This window comes from Anthonomus grandis, chromosome 10 (genome assembly GCF_022605725.1).
Source record: "Anthonomus grandis grandis chromosome 10, icAntGran1.3, whole genome shotgun sequence".
NCBI lineage: Eukaryota > Metazoa > Arthropoda > Insecta > Coleoptera > Curculionidae > Anthonomus > Anthonomus grandis.
The window spans coordinates 11962997-11987132 of NC_065555.1; the positions used below are offsets into that span (position 1 = coordinate 11962997).

Consider the following 24136-nt stretch of genomic DNA (forward strand, 5'->3'; position numbering starts at 1 on the left):
CGGCAACCGCGCTTCCCAGCCAGTTTCATACAGGCAAAATTTTGGCGTAACGATAAGCGTCATTTTTTGTACGTGTCTCACAATAAATCAAAATTTAAGTGGAAATCAGCTTGGTTTTATTCAAAAGGGTAAACGGGCATCCACATCTAATGGTCCTTCGGCCGTATGGTTATAATAACCTATGGAAACGTACTCTTTGGAGGTAAAAAATCGAAAATTAAATCGTCAAAGCCGGTTCAGCAGCGACAGTCGAGAGGGAAACAGGCAGCCATGTTGGGATGCAGCAGCAGTTCGGCCGCTATTTAGTATAGTCGTGGCCTGAACAAACTTACGATCAGCGAAACTGTAAGTCTTTTCCTTTTTACCGCTTCCTAACTCTTTGATTGTTGCTTTGCTTGTGCTGATAGTGTGGTAAGCTATCGTAAAATCGTAATTCACTGTTAATTTGTATCGATTAGCATTAGAAAAACATGTCTAATAGCGAGACAAATGGGGCTCCTGATGAGAGCAAATCGGATAATGTGGAATGCATGGAAAATGCAATTATTAAAAAATTACGTATAGAAAGAGAGCAAATTAAAGTTTCTCTTAAAAGATTTATCGTGTTTTTGGACAAGTTTAGTATCGACAAAATCGAAAACTTAGAAGTTCGTTTAAAGAGCGTAGAGGGCTCACTCTTGAGAGAATTTAATGAAATTCAAAGCAATTTAGAACTAAGAGATCCTGATGAGATGCAATTGACTGAGCGTGATGATTTTGAGGAGTTATATTTTGCGTCCGTGGGAAAAGCGATAAAATTAATTCGTGAATATTACGAGAAAAAAAATACTGTAAATGCCAGTGAGACGCAGAGCATGACGAATCAACCTCAGATCGCCCATCAAAGTGCATCGGCGTCAATGTCTCATTCCAAGGGTTTTCCGTCAATCGAGCTTATCAAATTTTATGGCGAATACGAAAAATGGAGCCAATTTAGAGATTTATATAAAACCCTTGTACATAATGATGAATCAATTGATAAAGTAAGGAAGTTTTACTATTTGCTCAGTTCTATCAAGGGTGATGCTGCTAAAATCTTGGAGTCTATCGAAATAACGGATCAAAACTATGATCTTGCGTGGAACCTACTAACGGAGCGTTATGAAAACAAAACACTAACTATAAAAAATCATGTTAAGGCCCTTTTTGATTTGCCCACGGTCTCAAAAGATAAGTATAGCCTTAGAAATCTAGTAGATGATTTCCAAAAACGATTTAGAGCGCTTAAATTGTTAGGTGAGCCAGTTGATTCGTGGTCAACACTCTTAATTTATTTACTAACAAGTAAGTTAGACTTTAAAACAGTAACGCAGTGGGAAGAATTTGTTATTAATAATAAAATATCGAATCAAGAGCTCAAAGATCTTTTAAATTTCCTCTCTGATAGGTGTAAATTGTTTGAAACATCTGATATTCAATTCAAAAAGGAGAAAAAAGATATTAATATTAAACCTTTCCTGCGTGATCGGGATTTAAATAACGATAAACGAAAGCACCAGGTATATACCGTTCAACAAAAAACGGCACAAAATGCAAAATATAACATAGAATGCATTTTTTGCCAAGGGAAGCATTATATATATCACTGTGAGAAATTCACAAATTTATCAATTGCGTCGCGAATCGAAGAAATTAAAAAATTAAAATTATGTTTTAACTGCTTGCGCTCAAATCATTCTTACGGCGATTGTATTTCCCAGGGTTGTAAGGTATGTAACAAGCGTCACAACACGTTATTGCATGAGGACGCAATACCTCAAAATATCGAAAATACAAATCCTACCGGGGAGCCTGGGCAAATAAGCAGAAAGTCTACGTTGTCGGTGAATCACAGCGCAAAAAATGTTGAAGAGGTTTTATTATCAACAGCACTTATTTTAATTAAAGATAATGATGGAAATTGGCAGCACTGCAGAGCTCTACTTGATAGTGGCTCGCAGTCCAATTTTATAACACGGGAACTAGCTGAAAGCTTAAAACTTCCATTTTGTAAAACAAATATCCCTATAACAGGTATTGGGGAGTCCTCAAAAAATATTTCACATCATGTTTTAAGTAAAATTAAATCGTTGGATAATAGTTATATCACGGACGCAGATTTTTTGGTTTTAGATCGAATAACAGATAAACTACCTTCACAGACATTTAACAAATCGATTGTAAATTTGCCAGACAACGTTGTGCTCGCTGATCAAACATTTAATGTTTCTAAAACAGTAGATTTGTTGCTAGGTGTAAGTATTTTCTATCAGGTGTTAGGTACAGTCAAACAAGAACTTGGTCCACAATTACCGATTTTATATCAAACATCTTTCGGTTGGATATTATCGGGACCTATATCACTTTATAAAAAAAATCCTAGTATCGTGTCCAATCTTACTACGGTAATGCAATCCTCTCTTCAAGAGCAAATACAGAAATTTTGGGAAGTTGAGGAATACCCCATTCAAACCTTTTTAACAGACGCAGAACGCGAGTGTGATGCGATATTCACAAAAACGTTAAAACGGGACACCGATGGCCATTTTATAGTGACTTTGCCAATTTTTCCAAATTCTGAAAAATTAGGTAGTTCTCTCCATTCGGCAGTGAAACGATTGTATTCTATTGAAAGAAAATTTAAAAAATATCCTGAATTTGAGCAACGTTATTGCGAATTCATGAACGAGTACGAACAACTTGGTCATATGAAAAGAATAGACAAAAATAAAATAAATATTGAAAACAACGGAAAAAATTTGTTTTATTTACCTCATCATGGAGTAGTTAATGAATCGAGTACAACGACCAAGTTGCGCGTAGTGTTCGATGGTTCCTGCCCAACAACAACTGGTATATCATTAAATAACATTCTCATGATAGGCCCGACAATTCAAGATGAATTATTTTCGATTTTAGTCAGATTTAGGCAACACACAATTGTAATCACCGCGGACGTCGCGAAGATGTATCGCCAGGTTAAGGTATCGGAAGAGCAATTGGATTTGCAGCGAATAGTTTGGCGCGACAACCCCAATGATGAAATTTCACATTTCCAGCTAGCTACTGTGACTTATGGCACAGCGTCCGCGTCTTTTCTCGCTACCCGGGCTCTTCAGCAAGCCGCGATCGAAAATCAAGAGATTTTTCCGGAATCGTGCAAGGTGGTACTTAGTGATTTTTATGTGGACGACCTATTAACGGGAGAAAACGATGTACCAGGGGCGATCAAATTAAAATCGGAAATTAGTCAAATATTAGAAAAATACGGTTTCGAACTACGTAAATGGGTTTCAAATAATCCAATGGTCTTGGGACAGAAACCCATTGAAAATGACATCAACGATGACGATAAATATTATGTACATGAAAGTGAAATCACGCGAACTTTAGGCCTTGTATGGCAGTCAAAATCGGATACTTTGAGTTATTGTGTAAAAAATATCGATACGCGTCAAATCAAAATAACAAAAAGATCAATACTTTCAAGTATTTCAAGTATTTTCGATCCATTGGGCTTAATCGCACCAATTGTTATTAGATCTAAAATCCTAATGCAACAAATTTGGCAAAATAAGGACGGTTGGGACTCACCGCTTTCTAAAGACATTAGTAATACGTGGTTAACATTAGTAAAAGAACTTCCTTCAATAAATGACCTAAACATAAATCGACATGCCTTAATTCCAAATGCGAGGTTAATCGAATTGCATTCATTTTGTGACGCCTCACAATCTGCGTACGGCGCATGTATTTATTTAAGGTCGATTGATAAAAATAATCAGTGTTCCACCCAATTATTATGTAGTAAATCGCGCGTAGCACCCTTAAAAACAATCTCAATCCCCAGACTCGAGCTTTGCAGCGCTGTTTTAGCAGCAAAACTTGTCGAAAAGGTTCAAAGATCATTAAGAATTAAGATCGACAACATGTATTTTTGGACTGATAGTATGATTGTTTTGGGTTGGTTATCGTTATGTCCCAGTAGTCTTAAAATTTTCGTCGCGAACCGAGTTTCTGATATTCAAAATCGAACTAAAATATCGCAGTGGAAACACGTTCCGACAAATGAAAATCCTGCGGATCTGATATCTCGCGGTACCACAGTTATTAATTTAAAGAATTGTAATTTATGGTGGTTTGGCCCCGAATGGCTAAGAGATGTTGATGCGTCGTGTTGGCCAAATAATCGTGAAATTCCTGAAATTATTCCAGAAATTAAATCTGCTAAAACATTTATTGTAATTGAGAAAGATAAATTTGAAATTTTTAATAGAATTTCAAAATTATATCGTCTTCAGCGGGTAATAGCATACTGTTATAGATTTTATCGAAACTGTAAAGATAAAAGTCATAAAAACATAGAGGCATTGACGGTTGATGAAGTTAAGAATTCAATGACTATACTTTTAAAATTAGGGCAAGAGGAAATGTTTCCAAGAGAATTAAAATGTTTTAAGAATTCCACCCATATCGATAAAAAATCTAAAATATTATCGCTTAGTCCTATTATAGGACCAGATGGATTATTAAGGGTTGGTGGGCGTATATGCAAAGCAAATCTCTCTTATGAATCAAAACATCAAATAATTCTAGCACCTAAACATCCCCTTACCAAACTCATTATTGAAAATGAACACCACAAAAATTTACATGCAGGAAGTTTATCCATATTATCTTCTTTAAGGGAAAGATATTGGATTATTCAGGGCCGTAGAACAATTCGTAGTATTTTAAAAAATTGCATAACTTGCTTTCGAGTGAACCCCAAACGAATGATTCAGAAAATGGGTAACTTACCTTTTGATCGCGTTACTCAGTATCGTCCATTTTATGTAAGTGGTATAGACTTTGCAGGCCCATTTTTCATTAAAGATGGTAAGCTGCGCAATCGTTCAATTATTAAAGCTTATCTCTGCATATTTATTTGCTTCACAACTAAGGCTGTACACTTAGAGGCCGTGGGAGATCTTAGTACTGATGCATTTCTTAATGCTCTGAAAAGATTTGTGGCACGCCGAGGTTTATGTCGGGCAATACATAGTGACAACGGAACGAATTTCACGGGCGCTAATAACGCATTAAAATCAATAATTGAGTCAATTCCTAAATTTGTCCAATCTCCCGATATATCCGACTTTTTGTTAAAAAATTCAATTAAATGGAATTTCATTCCAGCACGAGCTCCTCACCATGGTGGCCTCTGGGAGTCCGCTGTTAAGCGTGCTAAATATCATGTTATCCGTGTGATCGGAAAAAGTAGTTTGACCTTTGAAGGACTTACCACACTTTTTGCTCAGGTAGAGGCTACAATGAATTCTTCACCAATCACTCCCTTGTCCGAGGATCCCTTAGACTATTCCTGTCTTACCCCCGGTCATTTTCTGATTGGTAGTCCTCTACTATCTATTCCCGAAAACGACCTTACCAACTTACCGTCCAATCGCCTGAACCAGTTTCAAGAACTCCAGAAAATGTTTCAAATTTTTTGGAAGAAATGGTCCAAGGACTACTTACTTGGTCTCCAGCAAAGATCTAAATGGCAGGAAGACCCCGAAAACACACTGAAGATTGGTTCCATGGTTGTGGTTATGGATGACAACCTTCCTCCCCTACATTGGCGCTTGGGACGAGTGACGCAGACTCATACAGGAGAAGACGGACTTTTACGGGTTGTAACGGTTCGAACTGCTGGTGGTGACATTACACGTGTTGTGCAGAAGTTGTGCTTGTTACCATTAGACATTTAATCCTTGAAAGACTTTAGTTTTCAAGGGCCGGCGGTATGTCACGGACTCTTTATGAAATTTGTACTTGTAAACCTTTAAATACCAAAATCTAACTCTTTTGGGTTAAACGCGGCAACCGCGCTTCCCAGCCAGTTTCATACAGGCAAAATTTTGGCGTAACGATAAGCGTCATTTTTTGTACGTGTCTCACAATAAATCAAAATTTAAGTGGAAATCAGCTTGGTTTTATTCAAAAGGGTAAACGGGCATCCACAATACTACTAGTAATAAATGTAGTTAAATATTCTATTATGTACTGAAGGGTAAAAGAAGAAATAAATCAATTAAAATTTTAGTATTGTGAAACAAATGATTTACAAACTAAATAATATACCTACACAAGCACAGATCAGAGAAAAACATTAGTTCTATGTTTAAGTAATCACTGGGCAGATGAACTTGCTTTCAAAGTATCAATCACATTAAAATTTGAATTTTAATTTACTAACATATTTTTTCAAGTACAATACTCTTCATTATGATACCTTCATATATGTTCAAAATGCTATTGATGCCCGGCCTCTGAATTTGACATCCTTTTACCATAAAGCGAATGGCGAAAACTGTAGAATATTGTTGAAAAAATCTAATTTAATAGTGTTCTAATTAGCTCAAAGGGCATATGGTAGCCACTATGGTACTATCATATATTATACGAGAATTATTCTGTCTGAATAATTTTGCCTGGCTACAGTAGATCCTTGCTTGTCTGACCATTATGGAATATATATTGAGTTACAGGGTGTAAATCTAGTAAATTCATCAGTGATTAAATTTCAAAATATATCTTTGATGAACTCTAAAAGATTTAATTTCTTTCTTGAAGAAGGAAACTAGGATATTTTTATTGATACGTGTGAATTACCTGAATATTTAATTAAAATATTTACTGGACTTGTCGAGAAATATTTTTCATATCAAAACATAGCTCTCCCTAAAATAAAATCCCTTGCATGTTAATATGGTTAAATGGCGACTTACAAGGCCCAAGAAATCTATCTAAATTCTATCTGAGTCAAAGCTGGAAACACAACTTTGACTCAGTTGAGTCAGCTATACCATTTATCGTTAAATCTTCAGATTTTACAGCTTACAAAAACTATAAATATTTCTATCGTCCTCATTAGAAACTGCTAAGGTTGCATAAGGACCTCCAGTAATAAATCGAAAATATCCTGGAGCCTTATTAACTATATTAAATTATATGGAACCTAATTAAATTTGAATTGCTGTGGTATTTAAAATATTAACATAAAATAAATACTAAAAACTTCGGTGAGTGTCGTGTGTCCGCGGATGGCAATATTAATAAACACATTTTCTTCAGAAGGTGTATTTCCCGACTCATTCAACATAAGTGAAGTGTTGGTAATTTTTAAAAAGGAGATAGATATAATATAGATAATTATATGCAAGGTGACCCAGAAAAGAGTCCTTAAAACACATTTCCCTGTTTATTTTACCAAGGGCGGACTAGGTTGTACATTATAATGCTTAAAGTTTTAGCCAGCAGGATATACAAGTTGGGAGAGCACGCTACTATCTTTCAGGCTGCAATCTTCGCTGAAATGAAATGCACAAAGAAATTCCCAAATTGCGTATACCGCAAGACAGTAATATCAATCTCCTCGAACAGCAGGGCTACCATTAACCCTATTACGGCTGAAAAGGTCATACTGGAAACTCCAAGCTCGCAATGCAATGAATGCCTAAGGATCCTGGAGCAACTGATAAAGGTGGGCTGCAGAGTTCAGCTTGTCTGGGTACTCAGGGTATCCTGGAAACGAGGAAGCAGACTTCCTTGCTAGATTGGGATATGAGAAACATGTGGCAGGCACCAAACTTATAATAGATATAGTCATAGGCATACATAGATGGGTTCTCTTAACTGATCTACCAGATAATTATTGTGCTAAAACAAGCGAAATTCGACTAGTGACAGATCTCTTAACCAGAAATTGGCATTTAAAAGGTCATCTTCATAGCAGAGGTATTGCGAACAACCTGAAATGCCGATGGTGTTGGGAATAGGATAAAACCGCAGACCACGTTTTGGGGGAGTGGTGTTTCCAAAGCTATTAGCATGTGGTAACCCTTGGAGGGATACGACATGTCCATTAGGGAACCTATGTGCATAATAGCCCCCTTGGCAGCCCATAACTTCAAATTCAAACCAAAAAGCTGCCTATTTTTCCAGGCAACAGACAAAAAGAAAATTAAAAAAGCACCCCAGACATAGACAAGATCGTTACAGGGACCAGAAAAAACTCGAATAATATAGAAGCTAGATGATAATTTAAAAAAATATAAATAACATTTTACAAACAAAAGACTATCCATAAGTTTCGAACCCTCAAAATTACCTCCATATACAAAAGTGGTTGAAATGTAGTCAATAAATATAAGCCTATATCCATACTAGACAGATCAGCAAAGGTATATGATAGGAGTTTTTATTAACCACAAGGAAACTTTTGAGATAGCGGTCAGACCACTTTTACTTTAAAAATTAATGAAAATGGGATTAGGAAGATCGTGTGAAAGCTTAATTAGGACACTTACTTCTGACAGGAAATATTACAGTGAATGTATAGAAAGGTGACATACAGACCCTGGATATCAATTTAGCATAAGGCTCTGTACTCGGACCTTTGTGATGCAATCATTATACTAAGAAGTATGAAAATTAAGGAAGTTTATACAGACTATGAATATTAATAACTATAAATAAAATAAAATGGAATAATCATATCAAAAAAATCGGGGAAACAAATCCTCTTATACTTAAAAAAATAATTATAAATTATGTGTCAATAATAAAACATAAAATTTAATATACAATAGTTTTATTAAACGCCGTCTGGGGTACTTATTATAATAGTACACCAAATATGACAACATTAAACAAAATTTAAATGCCTTTGACTCTTAGTGAAACATAAATAAAATACTAAGGTATATGTATACCGTATACAATGCTTTTATTTTAAAATGACTATCCTTTTTTTTTTTTTTTTTTTTTTGGGTCGGTGGAGAAATTCTTTATGAACACTGGTTACGCGGCGCCGCCCCCAGTAGTGTGGGACTCAGTGTCGAGTCTGTCTCGTCCTATACCCACTAAAACTCCACCGCTGGGTGACTATCCTTAATAATTTAAAAAAACAGGTTAATCAATAAAATGTCTGATAATAATAAATAATTTTATCCACATCATACTTGGGTATGTCAAATGGCTATCCTCTAGTGTGATACATCATTTAAAAGTTCATACATCTACCACCCAACGGTGTAAAAAAAATAATAGTTTATAGGCTTATAAACAGTTAGTGTGTAGAAAGGTGAAAAGATTAGAAAATAAAAAATTTAATTAGTTCACAGAATTTTTTTTAAGTGCTCAAAATATACTCCGTTATTCTGTTTTAGGTCTTTTTTGAGATTCCTTACGAACCTTGGAAAGTGCTTGTCCGCTAATATCTCTACATTCGCTAGTAAATTTGATCCTTTACATTATTAATATTTTCAGGTGGGGTTTTTAACTTTGCTTTTTAAATACCCCCAAACGAAAAAATCTAGTGGTGTTAAGTCTGGCGACCGTGCGGGTCATTTAATTGCACCACGCCTGCCAATACACATCCAGGAAACTGTTCATTAAGCCACTCTCGAAGTGTGAAAGCATAGTGCAGGGGAGCTCCATCTTATTGGAAATACAAATCCTTTTCGTTTGGTAACCCAAGAACAGTTTTATCCACGCAAAATATTTGGACTCAATGAACTGTTTCTTAAAATACATTTTTTCTAATGAATCGCTTTAACTTGCTTTAATTTTTTTCGCAAACTAAGAAAATTGTTTGCAATTTAAAATAATGCGTGACACTATAAGGCAACCATTTGATCTACCAAAGTTTAAGTTTTTTGAACTTTGATGTCTTTTATTACCACATATTTTTATTTACTATTCGCTTATATGTCAACCGATTTTGTTTTTTGTGGTGCGAATAGATAGGAGATCATATGCCATTTAAAATTATGTATATCATACTTAGAATAGCCATGGGAAATACAAAAGTTTGAGGTCGATTAAATATCCACGTCAACCGATTAAATTTTCTTTAGCGGTGTTGAATAGACATTTTAATACTGCTTACTATGAAGTGGTGTATGAGGTGATTGTCGGCACATTCAAATATAATATTAAACGTCCCCCTGTATATCTAGATTAATGTGTTTTTGTTTAAACAATTTATTAAGGGTGGTTCGTTTTGAAATGAAAGCCCTGTATATCAGACTATTCAACAAGAAACAGAAATATATTACGAATGCCTCAGTTAGAACAAAAAGATGTCAGATCTATAGCAGCACCTTCTATCTATAGCAGCATACGTGTTAATATTATATTCAAAATAACTCAAAAATTTGTAGAAAATTTTAAAAAATGTGTTGATAGATTAGGTTGACTATACGCAAAAAAACGAATATTAAGTTGATGAAATTAGAAAATTATGTCAATACTGATTTGCAATTATATTATTTAATTTCTTAACTTATAGGCCAAGATACTAGTATATTGTAAAATGTTTAAGGGTCAGCAATAAAGTTATTTAAAAAAATATATCTAAGAATAAAATTGCATGGTATTGTTTAACGAGATACGTCACAAAAGGCAATCAATATTCATGAGCCTGTAAAACTCGATTTTAAATATATAAAAATCATAATAAGAGATAAAATATTGAGAATAATAATAATAATAAAAATACCGAATATAAGGTACTTAAAGACTTGAGTACCATCATATTTAGTAGTTGCTGGGTGCTTTAAGCTATCTGCGAAAGGCATTACTTCTTCTGCGGAACTCATGCCCGCGTATTTCGGCCATCGCAGGTTGTTGGCCTCGACGTAGTCGAGTACCTCTCTTCGTTTTCAACTTCCCGGTCTTTGACGGCCAACTTGAAAAACGTGCTTTCCGAAGTGAACGCCGCTGCGTTCTTGCAAAATAGGTCGACTTTACCATTATCATCATCATCATCATCGTCAGAATCATCATCGTGATGATTATTTCCACTTGAAGACACATCGCCTTAATTTACTGGTTTATACCTAATTGTCCTAATCTAGATCGTAAAATTTGAACGAAATATTATATAATAACTATCTAAGCTTTTTTTCAGGTAATAAATTAACTTTTTTATCTTCTATCTGGTATAAATACGATAATTGTAGAAAATATTTAGCAAATTTTAATTTATCCTAAACAATCGTTTAAATGATATCTTACCATAAGAGACTTTAAAATCAAAAAAATGTATGTTTTAAGTATGCAATATAAAAATATATAAAATAAGGATCTTTTGCAAAAGGATTACTTAAAATCATTTTAAAATATTGAGGAAAAAGTTTTAATATAAAATGGTGTAAATATGGGTCAACCATTTTCGTTGTTTTCTGATTTTAACTTAAGAAATAATAGCGCATTACATTTTTTTATATTTTTATTATGGATATTAAGATGACTTGCATAATTATATCCAAAAAATATGATTTCAGAACTTACTTTTCTTTAAGACACTTTCGAGTAACTTGGAATATGTATAAAAACTAAACTATTGTTTAGAAAATGTACCTTTCTGGCAGAGTTTGCATAATAACATTCACGTAACATTAATTAAGAAATAAACGTTACTTATTTAGACTAAGATCAGGATATCAATATACAATAATTAATTGAATATTAAGCTTACCCTCTTATTATTGTCTAGGTCATCTAGAAATTGTGTTTTTCTGTCATAATCTGCATCTTCATGATAAAAGAATTTAATTATGCAAATGTAATTATTTTTTAGGTACCCATTTATAACTTAAAATCCGACGAAATAAGAAGACCAATAACGAGAAACTCTCGCAACCTCAACCAATTTCAGTAAGAAAATATTATGATTTTTAAAAGAGTATAATTAAATATATCTTATACATTGATAGGTTTGGCAGAAACCGCATAAACTGGTGAAAATTGCAGAATATTAATGCAAGCTATTAGGAGATTAAAAGTCAAAAAGATATCTGGCATTTAGTCATGGCATTCGAAACTTAATTTTCTTTTTTAGAATTGATTGCCTACTGGTTGCAGTTACTTTGATTATTTATGTTTTTGTATAAGAATATTTGAGACTGATGCTGTCTACGCTGTCAGGTGACTTGATATTGAATGTTTTTTGCAAAATAACTGCGAGAAAATCTATGGAAGAACCAGCCAATCTATCTATTCTAAATCTCTAAGAATAAGTAAGGAATGTCTATTAGTTATAAACTTTATAGTATTCAAATTCAAAACTCCATATGTGCGATTTGGTGCTTTTAGGTATGGTGTTATGAGTACCACACTGGTCTGTCATGAGACTCATACTATTTCTTATCTATTAATGTCCTGGGTTTGGCGCAGGGGTACTTAGTTTGCACTATTCCGTTTGCTGATGACATGACCTAGTACAAAAGTTAAATCTCCCTTAAATATTAGGGAGCTAGACCTCCAAGAATAACATATAGTCAAACTTTATAGAAAACTGCCCAGTCTCTTATTTCTGTTTAGAATTTTAGATTTTTATTTAAAATTACCCCTTTACAAACCTTACTTATAACTTATCACAGCAATGTCATTCCTAACATGTGGATATTTGCACTGCAAAAAGTTTATCTACTTAGCTGCTGAAAGGGTATTATCCCGCATTATAACTGGTGTGGGCTATCTGATGGAAAACTTGAAATATTAACTCTGCCATCGGCGTACGTTATGCATTGCTTGTTTCATCTCCGCCAACACTTAGATCTTAATAGAACTCACCGATATTATGATAGTTACTAACTAGAATTTGTATTAATCTACTGCCAGAGTTTGGCTAATTTGAGTGGTCAATAAATGGAACCAGATACCTTGATACTACACCAACATTCTATAATTCTCTCTCGACCTTTTAAACTGCTGCAGTTGCAGAAACAAATAAAAGTGTACCCTTTAAAGAGTGCTTTCTATTCATTTAAGGAGTACTTCTCATCTAATTTTAATTTAATTTTAATTTTATTTTGTAAACTCATTTCATTTTTCATCAAATTTTGTACTGCCTCAAAGAGTATTATGTCAATTGCTTTGAGTATAGGGCAACATACATAGTTTTTATTCATGTGTTTTATTTACAGCTCATTTTGTTAATTTTAACATTTGCTAAATATATATTTCTATTATTTATGCTACTTCTTACTTAGGCAAAGTTTTGGGAAAATATATATTCTTATTTGTCTTGGGAGCCATCCTTAGTAGGACGCACAGAGGGTGGCTCACCAAAAACTTACTGCAAGGCATAACTATACATATTTCGAAAAAAGTCCAGACACTCGGTATCTTTTTTATTACGAGGACAACAACAAAAGCGGTAGGCATACGCAATTAAAAAAAAAATAGGAATATAGGTCGTGTGATATTTCAACAAAAGGTCCTTTAACTCACTACATATTGCCCTTTGTTAGTCGTACCTACTAAGTAAACCTAGTTTTTAAGAAGGGAAATAAAGCTTTTAATTGTTTAAAGAGTAATAAACATTTAAAATTTTGAAAAATGAAAATTCTCACGTGATTAGCGAAACTATTACACTCAACCAGTAACTGATTCACTTTAAGGTCGAAACTCTTTATTTCCATATTTTTGGGAGCCTTTACCACTCACCAGACTAATTTTTTAATAAGCAAGACTAATTCAGAATAATACTCAGTTTCTTTAGTATCTATTTCAATTTATTACATACGAAGAATACTTAGTATACGTGTGTGACAAGCAAGTCTTCCAAATTTCGTAAGTATTTTTTAAACAGACTGGGATAACGAATTCTCAAAAACCGAAATACACTTATGGTCCCGTCTGATACAAGAGTTCTACATGAATAAAATCTTTATTAGAACTCATTAATTTCATTGACTTAAGAGATCTTAGGCAAGGTTATAGTAAATCCATTTTACCATAATGTTTCCGTAAAAGTAGCACTCAAAAATTGACATTATAAAGGTCAAGGAATGAGTTAGTAACTGGCTGTTAGTGCATGACTTAATAGTTCATATTGAAATTAGGATTAAAATTGGCAGTAGCGAAACAAAAGTCTTGATAAAAATCTCGGAGATAAATATATGTTATTAGATGATGTAGAAGAACATAAAGTCAAGCTAAGAAACATCAGCCTCAACAAAATAGTTGATTGCTGGAATTCAAATTGAAAAAGAGGTTAGCTACACATTTGGTGAAACTGAATTATGACAAGGTCTTGCAGTTTGGAAAACTAATACCAATATAAAAAATTAATAAGTTGTTAAAGTGACTTAAAACGTAGTGCAAGAGCCTCGAGAATAAAGAACACGAACAAATAAGAATTCCTAATTGATGATTAAAATTAAACTAAATGCACGAATGAGAAATCAATAAGAATGACACAAAAATTTCTAAATTGGCTTGGAGAGCACCAGTTGACCAATATGATAAATAAAATACGCTTTCAATGCTGTGGAGAGTCTTAGATTAAAAAATAAATCGAGATATTAAAGGGAAAGAAATGATAAGGGCATGTGGAGAACTCTTTAGATGTTCTTCGCAGGCGTTATATGAAAAATTATATATTAAAAAATTTATGATAATAATAATAATTAATGATTAATAATGATTACTGATTTACATGAAAAATAAAAAGTCGGGATTCTAAACTAATATCTGGTGCTAAACTAAGTAAATTGATTTAGTAAATTGAGCGAAAAAACTTATAGCAAAAGACAATTATTTTTAGTATGACAATATCCTTAAGGATACTCGAAAATCTGTTACTTATAGAATACCTATCATATAGTCACTTGCAAAGTTCCATTGATGTCATAAGGATATTCAATGAAGAAGAAAGTTTTAGATAATATAAATGAGCAAAATATTTTTTGTGTCTAAGTAGGCTCTCGATGACTATAAAAGATTTAAATAAGGTTGAATTAGAAAAGAGTTGCGCAAGGGAAAAATTACAAAATTACAGACTCATGGCTGTCACAAACAGCATAAGTAAGGTTATTGAAAAGTTAGTAGGGGAAGTATTTTCTCCACAAATAAAATGCTAATCCTTTAATTTCAGGAGTGATCGCAAATACTAAACAATAACCTGTTATTGTTTAGAATTTGTGTATGTGTTAAGTAACTCAAGTCTGATGATGGCAAGAACACTTGCCGAAATGCATCACTTCTAAAATTAGAGGATTAGCATTTTATTTGTGGAGAAAAGGCTTCCACCACTAACTTCTCAATATTATATTGACTCCACTTTAGAATGGACTTTTTCCTTAATATAAGTAAGGTTGTAGAAAAATGTATTAAATTGAGATTGAGTAGCTATAATAATAAAAATAACTGACCTAATGCAAATCAGTATGGTTTTAAGGTCTGGCCACTGAGGATGCTTTAATCAGGGTAACTAATGACATAATTAATGCTTTTAACACCAATACAAAATGTATGATAATATTTCTAGGCCTGGCTAAAGCTGTAACTGATACTATGCCACACCGCATATTACTGCAACGCTTAGAAGCTTAGAGGAATACCATTAAATGTATTAAAATCATTTATCAAAAATCGTTACCAGCAAGTTAAGATAGGCAAGGTTTACGGCAGCAAAATTTTGATAGGATGTGGTATGCCACAGGCAACGGTCCTTAGTCCAATATTGTTCACTTTCTATCATGCACATGTACAAGTTGTGTGTTACGCTGATGATACCGCTCTGATAGTCAGGGCTGGCTCATGGATTGAGGTATTTTAAAAAGCCGAACAAGTCCTTGGTAAGCTCAAAAAATGGCTAAATTCTAGTTTATTATCGCTTAATATTAGTGTCTATTCCTGTTAAAACGGAAGTGATGGTAAACAATAGAATATGTCAAAAGATGCTCTTATAACTATTCTATCGATATATCAAATTTCATGTTGAAAAATAAAAAAGTTATTAAGTGTTCCCTTTTTTCTGTGTCACCCGGTATAGTTTCAAAGCCGTTTGTGGGATATAAGTGTAAATAAACAAGTAAATGCTTACCCTAAAACAATAAATTACTGGTAAAAGCAATACAAATATTGTTTTGCAGAACCTAATCTGTAAATAAAATATGTTCAAGACAGCTACAATTATATTTTTCTTAAGAACTAAAAACCTTTTAAAATTTCATGCATTTACCGGCTACTATTTAATGTACGTAGAAGCTGCTATTAATAATAAATAAACTACACATAAATATTCATGCGGGTCATAGTTATAACACAAACTTTAAACGGACTGCTGTAAAATCGCTTTTTTTGAATTATAGCACTCTTCTTCCGCACAGTCGATATATAGGCTTTAAATTTTAAACTAAATAGCTTACAATTATTTTATAATGTAAGCTACTAGCAATTTCCCTTTTAGATACTGAATTTGGTCGGGCTGACCTGCCTTAAGAAAACGGTTTATGTGATTCAGTTGTTTTCGCTGAAGGCGGAAGATTCGGTTTCGATCTCGCGCCTTCTTGTTGGTACTAAAGCCATGCCAAGAGGATGCCTTCGTGTGGTACCGTAAGTGACGAAAGTGATTCCGTTTCGTTTGTTGTTCCACCTGTGTCTTTCAATATATCACGAGGTCACTAGGGTCACTATGTGACACTTTAGTTTTAAGTACTTTTAGGTCTAACAAAAGTGAAATGAGTTAAGCCACTATAATTTAACTTAACGGTATCACATTTGAAAAAATTTAACGAGAGATACGTTATTTCGTATTGTATTGTTAAAATATTTTATTAGCAATAAAACCTAAAGTGGTAACAATTATGAATTTAAGAAATTTGCATTTATATTTTTTTTATTTTATTATAATTTTTGTCTATATATTTTTGAATTATTTATTTGACTTTTTAAAGCTGAGTAAATCTTTTACATATATTTTTTAGCCCCCAAATTCATTAGATATTTGACTTCTCACAACAACAGATAAATACATGAATGTTTTGAGATTCGTTAGACATCTCAGCAAAGTTCTATAAAGAGGAAAGAGTATATTGCTGACATGTTTCAATAAAGCATTCCCATGATATTTGAATAGCTGAATAATATATGCTGATCTATTTAATTATATTATCTTTAAGAATTAATTATTTAAAAGAGGCAAGATTTGTATGGGAAATAGAGTTCTTTATTATAATATATTATACTGCTTTTTATTTTTTATTTTAAGAAAATATTTTTTAACTCTAAAATTAATAAAATATAATAACTTATTTATTATTTTATTATTAGATAAAAGCCAAGAATTTACATTCTGTATAGGTCTATGAACTAAACAGGCCTTACAATATATTTGTCCGCGCACACACTTGTCCTCGTTAAAAGGAAGTAACCATTCACTGCACCACTTCCAAATAGTGTCTAGATCGGTTTGCAATTGTTGATGAGAAGTTAGGAGAACTGCATATATTTTTGTGTCGTCAGCAAACATTGATACGTAATATTTTAGCTCTGAAGGTAAATCATACGCGTAAGCTCGGAACAGGAGAGGGTCGAGGATGGAGCCTTGAGGGATTCCGCTGGATACTGGATGGAATTTATCATGGTGCCCCCCACCCTCACACTGAACTTTCTGTTTTTTAAAAAGTCCTCAATCCAATTTAACAATTCTCCTAATGCCAAGATGTTCTAGCTTAAAATGCCTTAGCAAAGTCGAGGTAGATGACATCTATTGGTTGGTTTTTGTCTAAGGCTGTTATCCACTGGTTAAGGCATTGAAGCAGGTTAGTAATCGTAGAGCGACCCCTTACAAATCCGTGTTGGATATTGGGTATTACATAATATTCAGTAAAGAATGTTTGCACTTCATCCCGAACAATGGACTCCATAATTTTGCAAACAATCGACACTAGGCTTATCAGCCTCTAGTTGCCTGCTGATAACTAATCGCCTTTTTTAAAAATTGGCGTGACCGATGCGACTTTCGACTGTTCGGGTACAGAGTTCTTCATCATTGAGTATTTCATTATTTTTGCAAGAGGCGCAGCTATCACTTCACTGCATTTTTTTGAATAGTTGCCGTTAATTTGTCCAAACCTGCAGACGAATCGTTTTTTAATTTTTGAATCTTTTGTTTAATTTTTTCCTCATTTATATTTATTGTTGTTAATGAGTTTAAGATACGAGGACAGTGTGGGGTAGGTAGTATATCTTGTTCAAGCTCTTTAGTAAATGCCTGTTCGAAAGTTCTCGCCAACTCTTCCGCGACTTGCATTTCGTTTTCACAAATGCTGCTGTTGCCTTTTTTTAGTAAAGGTATTGAAACCCTTGACTTAATTAAGAAGCAAATGTATTTAAATAGTTTTTTGGGGTTTTTGTCGTTTGCTAAATTTATTTTAAAATTTTGGCGGGAATTTTTGATTAAGGTTGTAAGCATTTTCGAAAAACTACGATAACTGACGAATCATCGTAGTTTTTCTAAAATGCTCAATTCATTTCTTGAACGCTTATATTTTGTCCAGAGATGTTTCTTCCGTTTTTATAAACTTTACTACAAGTCGCCTTTTTATTATTTGGGACACAACATTTATTAACGATAATGACTACGAAACCTCCTTTTTGTATTAAAAAATCTCATTCAATTTTCACAAAGAGACCAACATTCAAAATTGACGAGAATAAACATAAGGAAAATGTTTGTTTATTTACAAAGTGAACGTTAAGTGACTTAGATAATCCCGATGATGCTCTAACCAGAACGAAACACGTGTTGCCATGTATTATATGCTGTGAGACACTGCGGAAATTTTTGTATCAACCAACATCTATAAACATCATTTTAATATGTTTTGTCGCAAATAGTTATTACATTAATCCCTGAGTATGGACATATCTATGTCTGAAACTGGTAGGATATCTATTTAAAAAATAATAAACAAGTAAAGGATGATTTAGGGTGAACTTTTTACTAATACTTCCTACTTCAGTGCAAGATAAACTACTTCTTCAAAATCAAAAATACCATTACCAAAAATTATTTCTCGTAACCTCAATTTGTAAAGTTGATTACTTTTTTTTGTTAGATATGGGTAAAAAAAAATACTTACAGACGAACGATATATATATTTTATTAGATGTTTGTATCTATTTCTACAAGATAATCCTTAGGACTAAAGATTATCTTGGCTAATAATAATATTAATCGTAAAACCATAATAAGTAAAATTTTTTTAGATCATCGTCAAAAAAACAATAATTTCTGGCAAAGTTACAAAGATTACATTTTTACACATAGTAAAAATAATAATTAATATTCAATTAAAAATAACTTTCCTTCAGTGCAATTTGAGTATTTAGTATAAAATTAATTCTTTTGAAAAATTTATTAATAAGCTTTAAATCACAACTAAATTAAAAAAAAATGACACAATGTCAAAATTTTGTAAAATTTAAAAACCAAAAGGTTAAATGTTGTATTAACATGAGAAACATTCTATCACAGTGAAAAGACTACATAAACACCTACATATATCGGAGATCGTCTTCCTTAATATTAATAATTATAAAACCAACTTAAGCTAATTAATTTAAAAAAAAAATTAAGACTAAGTAAGAAATATGGAATCAATTTTGGTAATATCTTGCAGAACACTTATAGAAAATATCTTTCTTGAATTTAAAATTGGCCCAGAAATTTATTTAACTATTATGAGAAATTGTATAGTAACGCCTGGTATATAAATTATTTAAAAAGATTTATGAGTTTTCAAAAATCTGTCCAGAATGCCTCAAAAATTTTTTTTCTTCTTGAATATGATACTTAGTTTCCTGTAATAAATTATTTACTTTTCACTTATTTAATTAATTATTTAAATTATTATTTGCTTTTTGGAGACAAGTATATTGCTAAATAAAAATTATTAAATTAAGTCCTGAAAATGATTTCATAAAGATCGAAACATCAACTTAAATATATAGATCGATCATCTTAAATAGTTTTTTTTGACCTAAATCTAACGAAACGAAATGAAAGCATTAAAAAATAACTTTTCATTAAAATATGTAAATAGAAGAAAACTTCACTTGTTATTGAATTTTTTTTATATTTAATAAAAAGTTTGGATATTTAAACATTTAATTAGCAATAATATTAATTAAATTATTGTATTTTTTTTAACGTAAAAAGACATTAGAAAGATAAAGTAAACGGAACATAAAAGAAAGTTAATTGCAGTAGACGTTACGTTTCTTATCACCTATGAATTTAAAAAATTAATAAGCATAATTTCGCTCTTAATTTTTGAGTTTTTTTAACTGTGAGATTTTACCCTAAATAGCTCAATTACGTGCTCTATAAATAATTTCCAGGAACTGCCCAGGGTTGCTATTTATATTTTAAAGCTAAGTAGTAAGTGCTTTAGGCACTATCATGTTTCTATCTATAAGTTTGGCTCTTTTAACCTTTATCTTCTTCAAAATATTTTATTATTAAAATCTTCGATTTAAATCGATTTAAAAAAATTGAGTTAACTTGTAAACACTTTCGTGTGATGTCTTTTTATGACTTTTGAAGTGGATTAACTAAAGAGAATGCATCGATTAATTCACTTCTACCATTGGTGATAAAGCTCTATGAATAAAGATCATTAGTTGAACTTATTATGAATTTGAGGTATCCTTGGAGATTTATATGATGAGCATCAATAAGATATTGCATCAACCATTAGCTGTGAAAAAAGCTTGTTTGCGTTGAATCGCGTATAATTTAGAAAAAGCTGAAAAAGAGGCTCTTGTTAATTTGCACTAAGAAAAGACCAACAAATAAATAAAATCGCAGATCATCAAAAACTGCATTTTGTAGATAACATCAATGTCTTTTCAATAATACGGTCAAAATATAAGTTATCACCTTTGTGTATTAATTTATTTAGTTCCTGCAGTATCTTTTTAAATAATTATAAATTAATAATTCATTCTAAAGAGACATGATCTAAAAAAATATGCTTTTTGATGAAGTTCATTTATGTTTACTAATTCAAACATTTTTATTAAAAACTCTAATTTATATTTATACAATATGTTCAAAATTGGTGGTGATTCATATATTTCAACATCGGAAAGTATTAAAAAGCAAAAGGTTCTATTCAATTGTATTGGCAAATAAATGTTGTAGTTTTTTAAGATATTAGAAAAAACTAAAATAGTATATTTTTTGTAAAGTAACACCCAGTTTCTCTGTAAATATTCCATCCTTAAACTTTATTTACAACGTTTCGGTTTTACGAAATCATCATGTATAAAAATTAGTTTAAAAAAATGGTTAAAATACAAAAACACAAATCTAGAAAAAATAGCCTGTTTATACCATCCCAGTAATATAATAGATCAAGTTTCTTAATTAAATCATTTAAATTAATATTGTAACTTCTGAATCGTCATTTTAATTATCACACCTATTGATTTAAATTAACATGTTTTTTAAATTATTTTGTTTACCACTTTTTAATCTTATTTACTTATATTATTTTTACTAACATATTTGGATGGTAATGATACTCATTAACGGCTCTTTAATAGACTAAGAATTAACATAAGTAGACCCTATATATAAACATATTTATATAGCATTAAGAAATTATAATTTTAATTTATTAAGCTTTAGGGCATACGAAAACCGGGGTAATTGGTATTCAGTAAGGCACCTACTAAACTAATATGTTATTACCAAATACCGCTTTCCTGCGGAAGTAGACGTAACTTCTGGGTCATCGAGTCGCGGTTCGTGATGTGGGTTTTATAAAGTCTTCTGATCATTAATGAACTTGGTCAATTTGGTCAATATAATTATGAGGAAATTAATTTATTTTTTTGGAAAGGATTAAAAATCAAGAGGAACGAGATTAGAGACAGAAAAACCTATTGAAGAGCGTTAAAAAAATGAAAAATTAATTACTTCTCAGATCATCTCTCATGAGACGAAGAAAATGATAAGCGACACAGAAAACCTAATGAGGACCACTGACAAAAGACTTAACTGACCTTAGAAGTACACTGAGCTCAATAAAATATAATAATTGAGACATATTTAATATATAGGTTTATCCTCGAAAGAGCGTAACACAAATTTTGTAAGCAGTTTATGTAGTGTTAGCGGAGGACATTTTAAAGTGAGTAGAATCTTAGCCAAAGTAAAAAAAAAGGTGAACTGGTTTAACAATGAAAATATGTTCTGGTTGCTATGGATTACTTACAGTAAGTGTTATTTCCATATTTATCCTATATTAAAATAAGAAGAAATCATGTTCTAACTTCAGCGGTTCAGCTACCTTCCGACCAAAAAAGAAAAAACTTTAACTAAGAAGTATTTCAGTAATTTCAAAATTATTGAAATACTTCTTTTGCTGAAAATCAATAAAACCTGCTCTTACCCTCTACTTCCTCATCTGATGGATTAGTTAATATAAAATGGCAAGTTTCTATAAAATGAGGAGAGAATAAATAAAATAAACTAGGCTAATTAAATACACTATGATTCTGATAACGATGTAAATAGTATTAATTCTTTTAATGCTTAGACTATAGCTTACATAGAGTTTTTTAGAAAAAGATTTTGATAAATATAGGAAGAATTATATTTTATCGATATTAAATTCATTAGAGCCTTTTTGAGTTTTGAGTGTCCTTGGATTCCTAATTAATCATTCATTAATATATTGGAATGTATACTTTTGATGATCTAGGTATACTCTTCCCCTTCTAATTTTGTTTGATGAATGAAATATAAGGTGGTGCGGTAAATTATGTTTTCTAAAATTTACTATTGATGACAAATGTAAAACTTATCACTAGATCTTCATCAGAAATTAATCTGTGCTATCCTTATCTTGACTAGATATTAGCTCTATTTCACTTGTTCTAGTAAATTACTATCTATTAAGGTCTAGTGATTTCACCAAGTGAGTTCGAGGTGGTGCTCTACCTGAACCAAATGGGGATGTTTAACTTTGTAGATAATGGCACTTTACCTGGCTGTGCTGTTCTAAAGCTCAGTGATGATAGAAAATGCTCTATATCCTTATGGGTGGAGCTTATTACCGCTTTAAGTTACTTATTAGTGATAAAAATCAGATCGAGGTTTCAAAGTTTAGTCGCTCAAGCCTGAGATAAATGTTCCTACAGAAATTCCGTAAAAATGATCTCAGATACTACTGAAGTAAAACTAAGGATCAGAGAGGTTCATAGTGCAAATTACGCCGGCTTTTAAATGTTCAAGTGTATGGCCTAGATCTGCCGCATATTCCTTGGCCCCATCCCAGTTTAGTTGCCGAAGTGAAAACCGAAGGATTCGACTTTCTTAACAAGGAAAGTATTGCTGCCCAAAGGAAGCAATCCACCATGGAAGGTGACGCGTGGGTTCTATTTTTTTAGAAGCAGAGAACCGACTTCTGTAAGGGGGTTGTCGCAGAAGGTGCTTCAGCATCCTCGCCGATATTAACATCTGGACCTTACAGGTAATTCAGTATCCATTTATTCAAAGAATTAGGCAGAGTAGAGAAGCGGTTAATAATTTATGTTGCGAAGGAACGCACGCATGCGTATGTGTGAAATGCGTGTATGCGCGTTGTCATATAAGCACCTCTCTTTGCGTAATGGTCGATTCTCCAACCGGTATATGTACATATATTATTTGTTTTCATATAGTCGATTTACTCCTAAATAGGGTTCTTCTATAGAGTTAAATATAGGCATAATAAAATTTATTTTCAATTTAAATTAATTTATAGATAATAGCTATTGCTCCAAACTTAGCCTCGTCCGAAACCAGAAACGTGATAGAAAAGTTTTGATTAAAGGCATTTAATTATCTGAGAACCCGATTTAATATTAAGCATAATTTATTAAATACACAGATTATTTAATGGTAAAATTTAAAGCACTCTTCCTATAGCTTTATCGAAGTTTTAGGTAACTATGAGTTTAGTTGTTGCAGCAATAACTTATCTCAGTATACCTATTTAAATATAAAAATTAACTCAACAACTATAGAAATAAAAGATTGTAGAACATCAAATTAATTACCTTGGAGTAGTATATGACAATCACCTTAGATAAGATCATAATACTGAATATGTATCGAAAAAACTAAGCTTACTTATACCTACATCCATCTTCATAAAATTTATCTAAACTTTAACAAACAAATAAAAACTATCTACTATGAGGGGTTACAAACTGTCAACGTTTCGCAAAATGGGCTTTTAAAACAAGACAGACTTTATTTATCAGAATTTGATGAATC

At 32.2% G+C, this 24136-nt stretch overlaps 1 protein-coding gene and 1 pseudogene across 1 annotated transcript; both read left to right on the forward strand.

Annotated features, from left to right (window-relative positions):
- Positions 1 to 470: 470 nt before the first annotated feature.
- LOC126741390 (uncharacterized) lies at positions 471 to 5768 on the forward strand. The gene is made up of 3 exons (XM_050447785.1): positions 471 to 2721; positions 2806 to 3390; positions 5197 to 5768. The coding sequence occupies exons 1-3, from the start codon at positions 471 to 473 to the stop codon at positions 5766 to 5768; spliced, it is 3408 nt and encodes a 1135-aa protein (XP_050303742.1).
- Positions 5769 to 18720: 12952 nt separating this feature from the next.
- LOC126741391 (protein mab-21-like) lies at positions 18721 to 23380 on the forward strand (annotated as a pseudogene).
- The last annotated feature ends 756 nt before the right edge of the window (positions 23381 to 24136 follow it).